The 14,385-nt window shown below is 42.9% G+C and overlaps 1 protein-coding gene and 2 non-coding genes across 5 annotated transcripts; all 3 read right to left on the bottom strand.

The window, feature by feature from the left end:
- Positions 1-364: 364 nt before the first annotated feature.
- PABIR2 (PABIR family member 2) lies at positions 365-12,916 on the bottom strand. Of its 3 annotated transcripts, none has more exons than XM_056859509.1 (10): positions 12,738-12,916; positions 11,378-11,456; positions 9,479-9,535; positions 8,800-8,843; positions 8,666-8,720; positions 8,359-8,460; positions 6,430-6,518; positions 4,662-4,726; positions 2,237-2,333; positions 365-1,128 (listed from the first exon to the last, which is right to left on the bottom strand). In XM_056859509.1, the coding sequence occupies exons 1-10, from the start codon at positions 12,842-12,844 to the stop codon at positions 978-980; spliced, it is 846 nt and encodes a 281-aa protein (XP_056715487.1). In that variant the 5' UTR covers positions 12,845-12,916; the 3' UTR covers positions 365-977. The 3 variants fall into 3 exon arrangements, with proteins under 3 accessions (XP_056715487.1, XP_056715488.1, XP_056715489.1); XM_056859510.1 differs by having other exon boundaries at positions 4,662-4,723; XM_056859511.1 differs by having other exon boundaries at positions 995-1,128; positions 2,231-2,333.
- Positions 2,614-2,748, bottom strand: LOC130486647 (small nucleolar RNA U109). The gene has a single exon (XR_008933766.1). It is a non-coding gene; the product is annotated as a small nucleolar RNA U109 (small nucleolar RNA).
- On the bottom strand, positions 9,814-9,943 carry LOC130486648 (small nucleolar RNA U109). Its single transcript, XR_008933767.1, has one exon. It is a non-coding gene; the product is annotated as a small nucleolar RNA U109 (small nucleolar RNA).
- Positions 12,917-14,385: the final 1,469 nt, after the last annotated feature.

The raw sequence follows: 14,385 nt of genomic DNA, 5'->3' as shown, positions 1-14,385 counted from the left end.
TGTTTACATTCCTCCATTGTGTAACCACATCCCCCTAAGGCACAAACCTTGATGCCACAGGAGACACCAAGGGCCCAGCCCATTTAACACAGCGACCCTAAGCCCGTGTGGGCACAGCTCCCACTGTACTTTCTTGCATCCTCAAGGCCAAAAAGACTTCTGCAATCACACTGGCTGTAATTCACATAATCTTTAAGCAGTCTGGGTTAGAGAATGCTGCAGGAGAGATCGCTAGCTGTGCACAATAAATTTTTCCTCTCCTCTATGCTATAGTAGCATTTCGTAGTTTTTTTGTTTGTTTTAAGTAGAGCATTATTGGCTCCTAGTGCTGCAAAAGCACCTGAACCAAAGCATTAGGGTCTAAAACCCTTTTCCTTTCTTTGGGAAAGATGACAAAGGAGAGGCTGCAACAGGAAGGTGAGGAACAAATCTATATTTTGATTGGATTCTTTTTAGGTGTGGGGGAAGTGGAGTCCAAAATATGCCTAATCAGGAAAAGTACTCTACTCTTCCTAGACAAATATCAAAAACAAATCTACTTTATTAAAAAAATTAAAAAGCATCTCAAAGATTACATAACTCTGTAACCACTATTCTTACCTCCAGAATAAGTAATCATGATAGCAACAGTGGACAGTTTTTTCCCTCTACAGTTTTAACACTAATACAATTTAGGTGCTTTTGGGATTTTTTTTTAAAGTGTATGCAGTTTCCTTGAAAGCAAGTTAGTACAATTTGAGGAAATATCTGTAAAAATAAATTTAAAAAAAAATCAGCAAACCCAGTCATCAGTGGCATGTGTCCATTAAGAAGGATAACCAAAATCACTTGTAGAAGATACCAAGGAATAAGGTTGTCTTGATATTCCCACTCAGTATTTAAATCCTCATGTCCTCAAGGATTTAACTGCAGGGTGTTTTTTTCTGTACGATGTACAGTACGGTAACGGCTCAGGCAGACATTGGCGACTAGATAAGTCACTTGGGTGAAAGGTCATCCATTAAGATGAATGAAGAACATGAGTTTGAACATGTGACTGGAGATTCTGTAGTAGTGCTGCCTTTGGCCAGGGAATCGGAGGATGAGCTCACGCTGCTTGTACTCCCATCCAGAATACCTGAAGACAAGCTGGGAATAAACAAGGGAAACCATTTGCTTTATCAGCATTAAAAAAAAACACTGCTGGCAACAATTTTTTAAAAATCACTAGAAACGTGCAGTCACATTTGACTCAGGTCTGTATGTAAAGTTCAGCCAACTTGACCCTTCTGTTTTAGAGCTGACAGGTCATGCAAAGTCCGAGTGTTTGATTATTATCCCCCCCCCCAGCTCCATAGCCAAGTTTGTTTTAAATACTTTAAAAATCATCCAACAGGCTGGATAATCACAAAAACAAATGCTAACTTGTTAACAACACAGTAGGTTAGACTTTAGGATTTTCTTCCATTAAGCTGGATCCTACCGTACTCTTTTGCCAAGTCTTCCTCTTATGGAGAAAGAGTTCTTCCAACATCAAGCCTTCCCCCATACTAGAGAATGACATAAAACAGTATCCATTGTGGAAGGGAGTTGTAGGGCCCAACTCAGTGGCCTTTCTCCGATCACACAGTTGCATTTCTGGTTGCAGAAAAGGGGGTAGCGATTTCTGTTGATTTCCAGTGCACATGTGAGGATTCTTCCAACCAAACTAGCTTTTTTGCTTTTCTTACAGAACCTTAGCTCTAAGGATTCTTATAGTATTAGCAGTTCATAATATTTACTATCATTTCACAGCGTCTCAGTAGATCAGCAAACTATTGCCAAAGGCCACAACACAAAGTCCTTGGGATGAATGACAATAAAGCCACTGTTTCACACAACAATTTCAGTTGTCTCAGTGGGTACTTTGAAGTGGTAATGAACTATAATATAGCTGAGATCTGGTGCCGGACAATAGTCGTGCAACCCAGCACGTCCTGGAGTATGCTTTATTTTGAGTTCAGATTTGGGCTCCTCCTCTAGGGGTTAAACAGGGAGATCACTAGTGTTAGAACAAGACACACAGGAGAACCAGGAAACACAAAAATAGCGTGCTTGATAATCAGAGAACCTCAACTTTGAATGTAGCAACAAGCTAACTGTAGTATTTAACATTCTGGAATATTATGAAGTAAAACGAGTTGCTTCTGGGACAGAGTGAAGAAAGAGCTACATCTACTTTGGTAATTTGTGATGGCCTTATTTATATTACTTTTACCAGGAACTGAGGTCTGTCAAATGTGTCACGTCAGGAGAAAGCATATTGGTGGTTCCTTGGAAGAGTCTCTTTGGCTGGCTTTCAGTTTCCATCTCACCTACAGAAATCAAATAAATCCTGTTAGATTGGAGAAAGAGACTTTCTAGGTTAGTAACACTGAAGTTTACTTCACATAAACACAGTGCATCATGGGAGATGTAAATCATCAGTTCAACAAAATGTACATATCCAGTAGTTTTCATAACCCTATCAACATATTGTAACTTCAGCAACAAATCAATGTTTGCAGGGAGGGGGCCTAATTTTCCTACCTATTTTATGGCCACACTGGGATCATCCAAGGACTTTGGAATATGCATATTCCAGTCAGTTTGCTTAAATGTAGAAGAAATATACTACCACTCAGCCTCTACTCCAAGGCTGGTGGCCCTGAAAACTCCTTATTTTCTATAGCATTGAAGGAATATCCATTCTCCTTGGAAGAAAGAAGAATGACAGCTTCCATCATGCAGAGGTCCCAGGGGAAGCATCATTCTTTGCATCAGGTATGGTAAGCATGTAATATCAATCTGTGCTCAAGAATTACAAATAAATCACTCTCTTGCTGTCTGTAAACTGTGATCACTCAAGAGGAGAAAAGCAAGTAAGATAAGTCTGCCACATATTTATCCCACCCCTCCTCCAAAGAGCAGATGGCACATGTCATATTTCCCCCCTTCCATTTTATCTCCACAACAAACTCGAGCAGTAGGTTAGGCTGAGAAAGAGGGATGGGCCCAAAGCCAGTAATGTCTAAACACAAATTTAACACCCCCCACTTCATAACGCCAGGGCCAAGTGCTCAGTCTCTGCAGAGCAGCTTTCTGCAGCAGGCTGCATGTGCCATCCACGCTCGCCAGCAGCTGCAGCATGGCTATACCAACACGGCCCATGCAACTCAGACCCAGACTGGAATGGCAGCTGCCCCACCCCCATCCTGGAGAGGCCAAGTCATGCTGCTGTACCCCATAGTCTCAAAGTGGGCCCCTCCAGGGAGGTGTGTGCCAGAGCGGCACCCTCACCCTCAGCCTCCATGCCCTCCTCATACACTTATGTAGGGCACCACCAAGTTCAATCTCATCTTTCCCAGCAGCTTCCGTTCCAGCCCCCTGGGAATGGATGTCCACACTTCTCCCAGTGACCTGAGACCCCAGCCATGCCTGGGTCTGCCCTCGGGCCTATGGCCGAGGCCCCTGGAGGGGTGCAGTCTGGCCTGAACTGGACCCCCCTCTCGCCAAGCACCTTCCTTTCTGTTGGTTTAATGAACTCCGAATGGGGCACCGTCAGCCAGCAGGACAGTGCAGGGTCCCTTCCTCTTGTCTGGAGAAGGGCAGGGTTTCTTTTCTGTTATTTATGACTCCACAAGGGCTCTTAGAGCAAATGCCACTTTCCCACATTAACCTGACGAGGACATGACCAGATAGACAAAGCTTGACTTTTTATTACATAAAAATATTTTAAACTTTTTAAAATCTCAAATTTGTTTGGATTAATCACGTAAAATATTTATATCCTGCTGTGCCTCCTCCAAATCAAGGTGGCTAACAATGCAGTAATAGCTGCAAGACAACAAAAAACAATCGTGTCCAGGAACAGGATTAAAAATAAAAAATATATATAGTTAAACACAGCCAAATCTGCCAGAACAGGATACCATCTACCCTTCTCAGGATATTAGCAAAATACTAACTCAGATGTCTTTAAAAGGGGCTAGACAAAATCCCAAAATTGTGACAGCTACAGATAAGCTAAGCGGAACCTTCATGCTTAGAAGCAGCTGCAGAAGAGTTGGTTTTTATATGCCGACTTTCTCTACCACTTAAGGGAGACTCAAACCGGCTTACAATCACCTTCCCTTCCCACAACAGACACCCTGTGAGGTAGGTGAGGCTGAGAGAGCTCTAACAGAGTTGTAACTTGCCCAAGGTCACCCAGCTGGCTTTGTGTGGAGGAGTGGGGAATCAAACAAGGTTCTCCAGATCAGACCACACCACTCCAAACACTACACCATGCTGAATATCAATTGTGGAGGACAAGAGAAGGCTGTTGGGTTCAAGCCCTGCTTGTGGGCTTCCTGGACACATCTGGTCAACCACTGTGAACACCAGGACGCTGGTCTAGACGAATCCTTGGTCTGATCCAGAAGGGCTCTTCATTTTGTAACTGTCCCATCATCACTGCAGTGCAACAACCATTAAGAAGGATGGTTCTTAACCCTATAGTAAGGAATAGCAACAATAGAAATGCCCTCAAAAAAGATTAAGTCGGCCCTAACTTGATCCAGCCTGACAGTTCTCACAATAATCAAATCCTACAGTAAAGAGAAGAATAATGTTTAACATCTGCTTTACAGTATAGAAAGCAGACCTACATCTCTGACACATACCTTTCCTTTTAATGGGACCAAGAACACTGGGCCTGATGCAGTTGATTGGACTCTGGCTTCTCCTGCTAAAATAGACGGAATTAGTATATCCTGGAGAAGCAAAGTTTCCAAGATCATAATGAAGAATGTGTTTGAAATACTTTATTTTATAGGATTATAAAAGCACATTAGACCTAAAGAAAGTCCCAAGAGAGAACAAATCTAGCTCCAAAAGGAAGCATCAAAATATTATTAACCAGGGAATGTCAATGAAGAGTCTGGCCTAGTATGCATTCCATCACTTAGGAATAAGCTGTTAATTTGCTTGTGAAAGGGTCTCAGTGGCAACTCAAAGTGTGGCAATACTACGGTCCTAAACTTTATGGGAATACCAGTGTCTTATTTAATAAAGATGCCCCAGAAAGCTTTCTACCTGATCTGGATGTTTCACAGATTGCAACTTCAAGAGGTACTTGAAGGCAGCTGTCCTGCTAATTAAGAGTCAATTTCAAAGAAAAAAAGCCGTAATAAGACAGCCTCTTCTTTCTTGACCCTATACTTTCCCATCACAGGGGGACAATGTAGGCAGTTTTTAAGTGAAGGTAAAGGTCCCCTGTGCAAACACCGGGTCATTCCTGATCCTTGGGGTGACGTCACATCCCGACGTGTACTAGGCAGACTTTTTTTTACAGGGTGGTTTGCCAGTGCCTTCCCCAGTCATCTTCCCTTTACCCCCAGCAAGCTGGGTACTCATTTTACCAACCTCGGAAGGATGGAAGGCTGAGTCAACCTTGAGCAGGCTACCTGAAACCAACTTCCGTTGGGATCGAACTCAGGTCGTGAGCAGAGCTTGGACTGCAGTACTGCAGCTTACCGCTCTGCGCCACATTTTCACCTGTGCCAAATCATCAATTTCCATCATGCTTTCTTCCTCTAGCTTTACAAGTCAATAGCATTTTGTGGCTGAAAGAGACCATTACAGCACCTGCCAGACTAACAGCAAAGGTGTCACTGCTTATCATATTTGCAAGGTTTTCTGCAGCAAATTCCTTTTTAAAATGCTTTCCCCACTGAGATCCAAGTACAGATTGAAGTTCCAGCAAAAGCAGTGACTTCAGCAGCTTGTTAAAGACACTCAGTACTAGCCCTCACATCCTTAAAAAGTAGCTATCATTTCCTCTCCCTAACACTGGAGATATCCCCACTCAGAAGGGCCCTTGAACTTGCACACTCTACACACTTTCAGATGCTTCTAGGGAGTGTGAGATTAAGTAGAAAACGTATTCTGTCTCAGCATGTTGGTAATCCATAAAACAGACAGCCTTGTTCAAAGATCTGTGGAACAGACATCAACAGGCGATTCTTGAGAGACTAACGCTGCACATAAGAGACCTACAGTTCTCCACAGGGCATTGCTTAATTATGCTGTTAATGGAAAGTCTGATGTCATTCATTTCAGATAATTTTATCCCAGATTGTCCTTCACTTCTCTGTTACAAGGCTTAGGAGCCAGGCCTGAACCAATTTAGACTGTCTATAAAACTCTCCTGCAGCCATGAGGACTTGCATGCCAGGCTAGCATGTTTAAGACCTGCAACTGTGAGCACATACCAGGAATACCTGCACAAGCTTCACTGAGATGCATGTGCAACTAAAATGAAATCGAAATAGCTTGTGCATAAGAAGCCTTTGATGCTGAACCAACTTTGGTCTCCTGCCCAGGCCACATATCAGTGCACATTACAGCAGTCCAACTGCTTCTTATTAAGTTTAAGACATATCAACTTACTTTGAAAATCTCCTTGTGGGACTGGGAATGGGGCTTGGAGGCAATCCATTACTACTCACGAACATTTGCAAGGATGGTGAAAAACATTGCTAGGAAACACAATCACATTCACAGTCTTTGAAGACATTTGAAACTCAACACTTCGGTTCCTAAAAATCCAAAGTTTTACATGAACCAGTAAAATCTGCTTTTTCTTCCATCTCACTTAGCAGAGCCATGTTATAGTCCATGGAAGTTTAAAAACTTGTGCCAAAGAGCATGTCCAGTCATTTCACTATTGTACCACAGCTTGTCAATAAAGCTTCAACAGAATTAGAAATAGACAAGAAGAGTTCTTCTGAGTACTATCCACGTGTAAGGGCTAGGACCTAGCTCCCTATGAAGTGGAAGCTTAGTTTCTTAGGCAGCTAAGGGGGGAAAGATCTCCCACTCTCTGGAGAGTAGCTGTCAGGCCAACTATGTAATATTGTTTAGGTAGACAAATGGGCTGTCATTGACAGAAAGGCCAATAGCGGTAGTCACAATGGTGTCTTCCACACACGTTACCTGCCTCAAGGTCAATGCTTCTAGGAAGCAGGTGTTTTTTGGGTTTTTTTGCTTCTCCACAACATCAAAGTGCATTTCTGCACTTCCAGGAATTTCCCTGTCTTTTCTCCTGTCTTTCTAAAACCTGCTTTGCTCCAAATTTTCAGGAAAGACTGTAGTGAAGCTGGGATGGCTGTTGTGTGTGTATGGGGAAATTTGGAGTTTCCAGCTCAAGTGGCAGCCATTTTTCTTGACCCTGTCCCCACAGCTGCCATTTCCTCCCTTTCCCCCACGGGGGTTGTGTGTCTTTTTTAAAAATCAGCATTGGAATATCATTATATTGATTTACCATTGTAACAATAGGTGCAGCAGGTTCTCTGAATTCCCAGCTTTCATTTTAAAAGAGTAAGTCTGTATCCCTTTTCCTTGCAGAGACACAAGGAAAAAAGGCACGTTCATAAGGAAAATAACTACAGATTTTTAAAAAATGAAAACAGAATTCAGAGAACCTGCTGCACCTCTCATTACAATGGTTTACTATTATAATGACATTCTAGTGCTGATTAAAAAACTGCAAAAGCCCTGTTGGCCTAGGGGGTGCAGGGGGAGGGCACTATCCACTTCCAGGGGAATTGGGGCAGGGAAACTTACCATGGGGAAGGCCTGCTGCTGCTGTGCTTAATCTGCAGCTGCACTAGCAACAGGGAAACCACAAAATCTTGTCTGTGTGTGGAAGCTACCAAAGTATCTTCCAAAACCTCTAAAGAGGGCTGTACCTATTACGTAACATTGTCTTACCTATATCATTCAGTTCAGAGTTGTCAAACTCATTTGTTAAGAGGGCCGGATATGACATAAAAGTCACTTGGTCAAGCCATGCCTTGCCAGCCCAGATCGAGAGTGGGGGGGGAGTGGCTGCCTTGGCTGGCTTGCGGGCTGGATCAGAGCTCTCAAGGGGACGCATCCACCCCCCGGGACGTATGTTGGACACCCCTAATTTAGTTCTTCTATGGGAAAGTGTTCAAACGATATCATCTCCTTATATACCATGCGATATCCAAGGCAGGCAGTCTTTACATCCCCTTCCTGTGTCCAGTATGGGCTTTGTGACAACTGTAAAGCTTTCTGGCTGCAGAGCTATGCACACTTACTTGGGAAATTAACTCTGTTGAACTCAGTGAGATTTGCTCCTCAGTAAACATATGTAGGATCTGGCTGTCACATCACCAAAGATCCCTCTGCTTCTTTCATGTTACTTTTCCCATGAGATATGACAGAACTAGCAAATGTCTTATAATCCCATTTGTAAAATACAGCTCAAGCTCAGACAGAGAATACTTAGAATAAAGCAAAATAATTCTTCCAGAAAGCATTCAACAATCTTAAGTCTTTTTGCATACATACCTTTCCTATTCCCCTTGTAGGTGAAGGTGCTGGAGAAACAGGAATGAAATCTATCCTCTTTGGAGATGAAGATTTTTCAGATTTGTCCAAGTCGTTGTCACTCTGAGAATACAACATGCCGTGTTTACAGTCCCACAGTACACAGCAGCTCTGGACACTGAGCTTCAAAACTTTGATGAAAAACAGAATGGCTGATCAGTGGAGCCCGAAGTACTCTCCACTTGAGCTATTTCCTTTTTCCCCACTTAAGTTCACTGGTTCAGTAAAAGGGTGGAATTAAAATATTAAACATCTTTAAAGAGATTACCAGGCTCAAGCTTTCCTCCCATGACTGGCTTATCTGCATTGCTGTTTGCACTTCCCTAAAACACAAAAAGGTTCATCAGTGGCTACAACATGACAAGACTGGCTGCTTTCTTAGGGAACAGTTGTCACACCTACCTTTCATGTGCAGTTTCTCTGTTCATCAAATCCACTCCTTCCTCCTGCAGAAATAAAAGAATGTATCTCTTAGCTCTTGATAACTTTCAGCCCAGCAAAACAGGACAATCAAAGTTTTTAGAACAAGAGCCAAGATGTACAAATCAGCCCAGCAGCATGGGCTGTACTATCCCACCTCAGATGGGGGACTGTAGATCTTAATGCTTCCCATATAAAGAACAGCGTACACTCAGGAAATAAACCTGTCAGGAAGTAGTCTTCCCCCTACTGATTTTCTGGTTACAGAGGAAGCATTCAAATCCGCAACCCCTCTATCTGCACTCTGAAGTGCTACAACCACAAACCATACACTTCTGCTGACCATATAGTTCAGCTTTATAATGTAAACAAGAACATTCCAGATAGTTAATACAGTCAAATGTATTACTACCTCCCTTCTCCTATCCGTAAACCCAGAATGTGCACTGACTATATTAACACAAGTTAATCTGCCTATGCACAATAGTAGTACTTCTGAATTTTAGAACTATTGGGTGGGCAGGGCTTGGAATTTGCATCACAGTGGCACCAAGTCCATAATTATACCAAGAATATTTGAGGAAGTAACAAAAAGCCATTTTATAGGAAAAATGAGAACCAATCAAAAGGTGGTACCCCCAAGAAGTGAACTGTTCCTTACCCTTCTGATTTGATGGAGCCGGCTGCTAGGGATACGTATTGGAGATGATGACACCAGCTGGAGGGGGGGGGGGGAAGCATACATTTCAGAAGTTACAACCCAGGTTTTGTTTAAAGCTAACCTTGATCTAAGAACCAAGCACTCATTGAAATGAACTTTTGCTAATATGATTCATATTCACAGTATATTCTGAGTACTGCCTGTATGAACTCTTTCTGTTAATCAACAAAGAACAAAAGCTTCAGCTATATAATAGGAAGACCTACAACCTCTGTATTTTCTGCCTGTCAGGGACTGTAGGCCATTTACGCATTCAAATTCCATCCTGTCCATTTTAATGTAGGAGAAATATACTACCACTCAGCCTCTGCTCCAAAGCTGGTGGCCCTGAAAACTCCTCAACTGTATAGCACTAAAGGAATATTCATTCTCCCTGAAGGAAGTATGAGAGCTTCCATTGTGCAGAAGAAACTATTGCCTAACTGTATTGCAAACTATGATGAACAGCTGTATATATTAACCCACTATAACAATACCCTCAGTGATACCCAAACTCACTAAATAGCATTAGACAGGTAACTATGTATTTAAACTTAAGATATAGAACTTCTTTTCCTAAGCCATGTAACATATGGTCTTTTGCTCTACTCAAGACTGCTCTGCCGTTGACAAGATGTTTTTCTGAGAGGATGAAAAGCAGTAATAGTTGGAGAAATATTTATTTCATAACTGATGTACTGAAACAGCAATTCATAGCGTACAGAGAAATGTACTGGCTTAGCTGTTCTACTATGAACAGGAATTAGTGCAAATTTAGTGTGTTTGTAAGAGTGAAAATGTCATGCTTCCCTGAAACACAGACATTTCAGGGCAGTACCTCAAATACCTTGAAGAACAAAGCACCATTATTCTCTCTTTCAAACTAACTTTACTCAAGTAGTACCTAGTCCAACACCCTTCTGCCATCTTTTACAATCACTTTAGGTAGGCATTAAGAAAACAAGAGGTGTGTATTTTGATGTAACGGACTTTAAAACTGGCTTCGGTCTTTTTTGTGCTTCACAAATCACTTTTTCAAGGTAATTATAAAACTCAGTCAATAAAGAACAGCCAAACACTCTAGACTGCGATTAAGCTTTGGAAAGTTTTGTACAGCCACAATATAGATATTCCTCTTTCCCCCCCCTCCACAACTCTCTTACTTTGTTTTTGCTGAACCATTCACAGAACAAAACATTTCCAATTTCCTTGTTTAGGAAACTACTTAAGACACTTCTAATAGCTAAGGCACATTTTTTTCTGAATTAAAATCCAAGGTTTACTTTTAGAGCAAGAAGTATAAACTGAATGAATACCCACACTCAGAAGAGTTTAACTGTTGTCTGCACTGTTCTGAGGGCAAGTTATAACGTACAGACACTGAGCAGTGTCCTGTCAGTGGGTACATTAAGTTCAACAGCATTTTTAAAGTTTCTACGACACATTAGTATACTCTAACAAAAAGTTTGAAAACTGCTGCAGTAACTCGATAGTAGCTGAGTTACACTAGAGTCAGGGCCTGATAATATTATCCTCAGATCACATATCTACAAAGCACTGCGAACAATTAGCACTCTTTGGGGAATCCCTGACTATAGCCATATATTGTGCAATATATTCACAAGGAAATAATGATTATTTCCATGTGATCAAAGTCCTGCTTGATTTTCACTGAGAGCTCTGACTACAATAATATTACTGCAATAAGGTTTTAGCTACAGACCCATCTCAAACAACTCCTCTTCTAGACTATCTCAAGTCTTTCCACGCACAAGCACTGTGCATCCTTACATACACGACATTAAAGGTCTTTGCTCATCAGTACCACAGTAATTGGTCTCCACTCTGGAGGGCACTTACCATGCTGTGCCGGTTCATAACCGTTGTGCTGTTCCTGCGTGTTCGCAAGACGTAAGGCTGAAAAACCTGTGAATTATCACTGAAAGAAACAATAACTGTCACATCTCTACACGTATAGTCATTTATGTTCCTAATGAAGCATTTTGGTATTAACATTTTCTACACTGTTAAACCATATGAATCCATATGGGAAAGTGACACAAAGTCACAGAAAAGCATAAATGGACTGTTAGAATGTACAAATCACACAACATACCAAATGGCCTCCATTTACAGCACAGGAAATAGCTCTTCCTCCAAAATTTGCTGTTAAAAAGCTGCCTTTGGCCGAGGTCATTCTGCCACACAAAAGTTGTGGGTTTTTTTTGGGGGGGGGGATACTCCATATAGCACTTAATGTGCTTAACCCAAGCCACAAAAATACATGAATCATTTTTTTACTAAAGCCTGTCCAAAACCATATAGACAAAAGTCAGGATTCACTATCCTTTCCCTCCCTTTCATCACACTGCCAAGATACAGATCGTGAATTCCTTGGGGAGGGCACCTGTTTTGCTGAATTAGTAAAGTTAACTTATATCCTGTTTTTCTCTTGGATTGGGATGCAAAGCAGCTCTTATCAACCTTCCTTTCTCCACTTAATCCTCACAACAACAACCTTGTGAGGGTAAGTTAGGCTGTATGTATATGCCATGTAAATTGATGAAAATAAGACAGGCTGAGATCCAATCGTACCACCCTCCACAAGCGGTACAAGTACTTTTCTTCCAGAGGGAGAATATTTTCTTCCCTTTTGGGTGGCTATTCAGAAAGGTACCACTGGACAGGAGGAAATAAGGCTGTAATCCTAAACACTTGCCAGTCAATCCCATTGCAATCCCAAACTCATACCCTGCCAGAAAATATTTTTGTTAGTCTTTAAGGCGCCACTGGACTCTTGCTCTTTTCTACCATTGCTTTAGTGTCAGCATAACTCTAAGAACAGTAACGTTATTTATTAGTAACATTAGGAAATTACTCCTAATAATAGCAACATTACATATTAGTACGCTAGAAAAAGGCAATACGGTGATGCTGACATTAGGAATTAATACATCTGCTAATTGCGACGTCAGCCAAACCGCCAGGAGCATAAGGATAGGCTGCGGCCTACCAAAATTCCTGGTAACGGCAATAGTGGCTTAACAGACTGATATTATACTAATAAGCTATCGCTTCTCCTAATAAACGCAAACGTCAAACTGCTACTAATTAGCACCATGAGCCCCAGCAGAACTAGCCACCAGCATTTCCGATGTAATGGGGGAGGGGGAGCCCAAAGGCAAGCCTGAGATCCCCCTTTTCCACCTCCGGCCCTTACCTAAGCCCGTGGATGAGGGGGGCGCTATTGGAGCGCCTCAGGCCGCCCCCGTCACTCCCGGCCGGCGGCAGCTCCAGATCCAGCTCCATTTTCTCGGCCTGAGCCATTGCGATAGCGGCAGCGGTCACTGAAGGCGGGAGTTTCTCCTCATGGCCGGGGGCTGAGAGGGGGGGGGCAGGTGGAGCATGTATTGTGGGGGGGGGGAGAGAGAGAGATCTCGTCGTCTTCCTCCGGCCTCTCCCCCTTACAGGCCCTGCTGAAGCGAGCGGATTTCAGGGGGGGCCCGGCCAGCGAGGGAGGGGCCGCAGCGCCCCATGCCGGGGCGGGAGAGGGGGGAGGGGGCGATCGGAGTGGTGAGCTCGGAGGGAGAGGAACCTCTGACGCGCGTGCGCCCCCTCCTCCTCCTCGCGCGCACGGTACCTTCACAGGTGGAGGCCAAGCAGCCAGCCACACTGCGCACGCGCGGCAAAGGATGGGCGGGAGGGCGGAAGGAAGAGGAGAGGGCCGGGAGGCATCGCAGCACGCATGCGCGCCTCAGTTTTTTTTTATATATAAATATTTTTATTGGTTTTTAATAATAAATGGGATACAGAAAGAAAGAAGGGCAAGGGAATATAAACAAAAAAAAGAAAAGGAGAAAAGTTCTCAATGCCCGAGTCTCTTGGTTTCGTCGCGTTGGTTGCTTCTTCTCGACCTCCTTAACCCCGCCCCTCCGTCTCCCGAAAGCTAATTTGGGCAAAGCGATTGGCTAGTCCGCTTTCAGGTCGTTTTTTTTTTTTGAAGAGGGGGCCAATCGGTAAAGCGTACTCTGCAAGGGAGGCTCCTCTTTCTTCCTGTCAGCTTTCCTAATTATCTAGTTTTCACACCCATACAAAATCGTGGAGAGTAATGTAGGACGACAGATCACGATGGGTAGCCCTGTAAGTCCGTCAGTAGCAGTAGAAAAGAGCAAAGGTCCAGTAGCACCTTAAAGAGTAACAATATTTCTGGCAGGGTATGAGCTTTAGTGAGCCACAGCTCACTTCTTCAGATACAGCTAGAATGTGAGTCCATCTATCCTTAAGTAGAGAAGAATGAATTAGGCACACCATGGCAACGTAAATGTCAAAAGCAAGTACATGACGTTAGCAGGTGTGATTGGATTAGGTGTGATATGCAGAGGGATGAAACTAGGCTGTGTGTGTTAAGTGCCATCAAGTACCTTCCGACTCATGGCGACCCTATGAATGAAAGTCCTCCAAACTATAGACTATCCTCCTGAAAATAAGCTTTCTATGCAGTTGGTTATTTGTAAAACTGACCTTTCCTGCTTTCCTGCATTTTTTAATCCAGGTATTTAATTGTTGTTTATTTCTTGTTTTCAGTGGGGCTTTTTGTTCATGTATATTTAAATATATTACTACATCTGTATATTGGTATATATCCTACCTGAGGCTGGAGGAACTTCCTCTAGCCTAAAGAGCCTTCATCCAACTTAAGAGGCTGAAGGAAGAGCCACTTAAGTGGGAGGAAGGTTGCAAACTTTGCTCAGTGGAGTGGTAAGAGGCCTGTGTTTGCACACCTGAAATTACACTGGGATTTGAAAATATGCCTCTTTTCAAATGGGCACTAGCAGTCTAGACAGAGTTAATAATTCCAGAGGGGTTGC

This window comes from Euleptes europaea, chromosome 13, assembly GCF_029931775.1.
Source record: "Euleptes europaea isolate rEulEur1 chromosome 13, rEulEur1.hap1, whole genome shotgun sequence".
NCBI lineage: Eukaryota > Metazoa > Chordata > Lepidosauria > Squamata > Sphaerodactylidae > Euleptes > Euleptes europaea.
This window is presented reverse-complemented; position numbering and strand designations above follow the sequence as displayed.

Coding starts and splice junctions, on each gene's coding strand:
- PABIR2 (XM_056859509.1), bottom strand. CDS start 12,844: ATGGCTCAGGCCGAGAAAATGGAGCTGGATCTGGAGCTGCCGCCGGCC. Junction 6,519..8,358: donor CTACAAGGGGAATAGGAAAG/GTATGTATGCAA, acceptor TGTGTTTCCTAG/CAATGTTTTTCACCATCCTT. Junction 2,334..4,661: donor TGGTCCCATTAAAAGGAAAG/GTATGTGTCAGA, acceptor TGATTTCTGTAG/GTGAGATGGAAACTGAAAGC.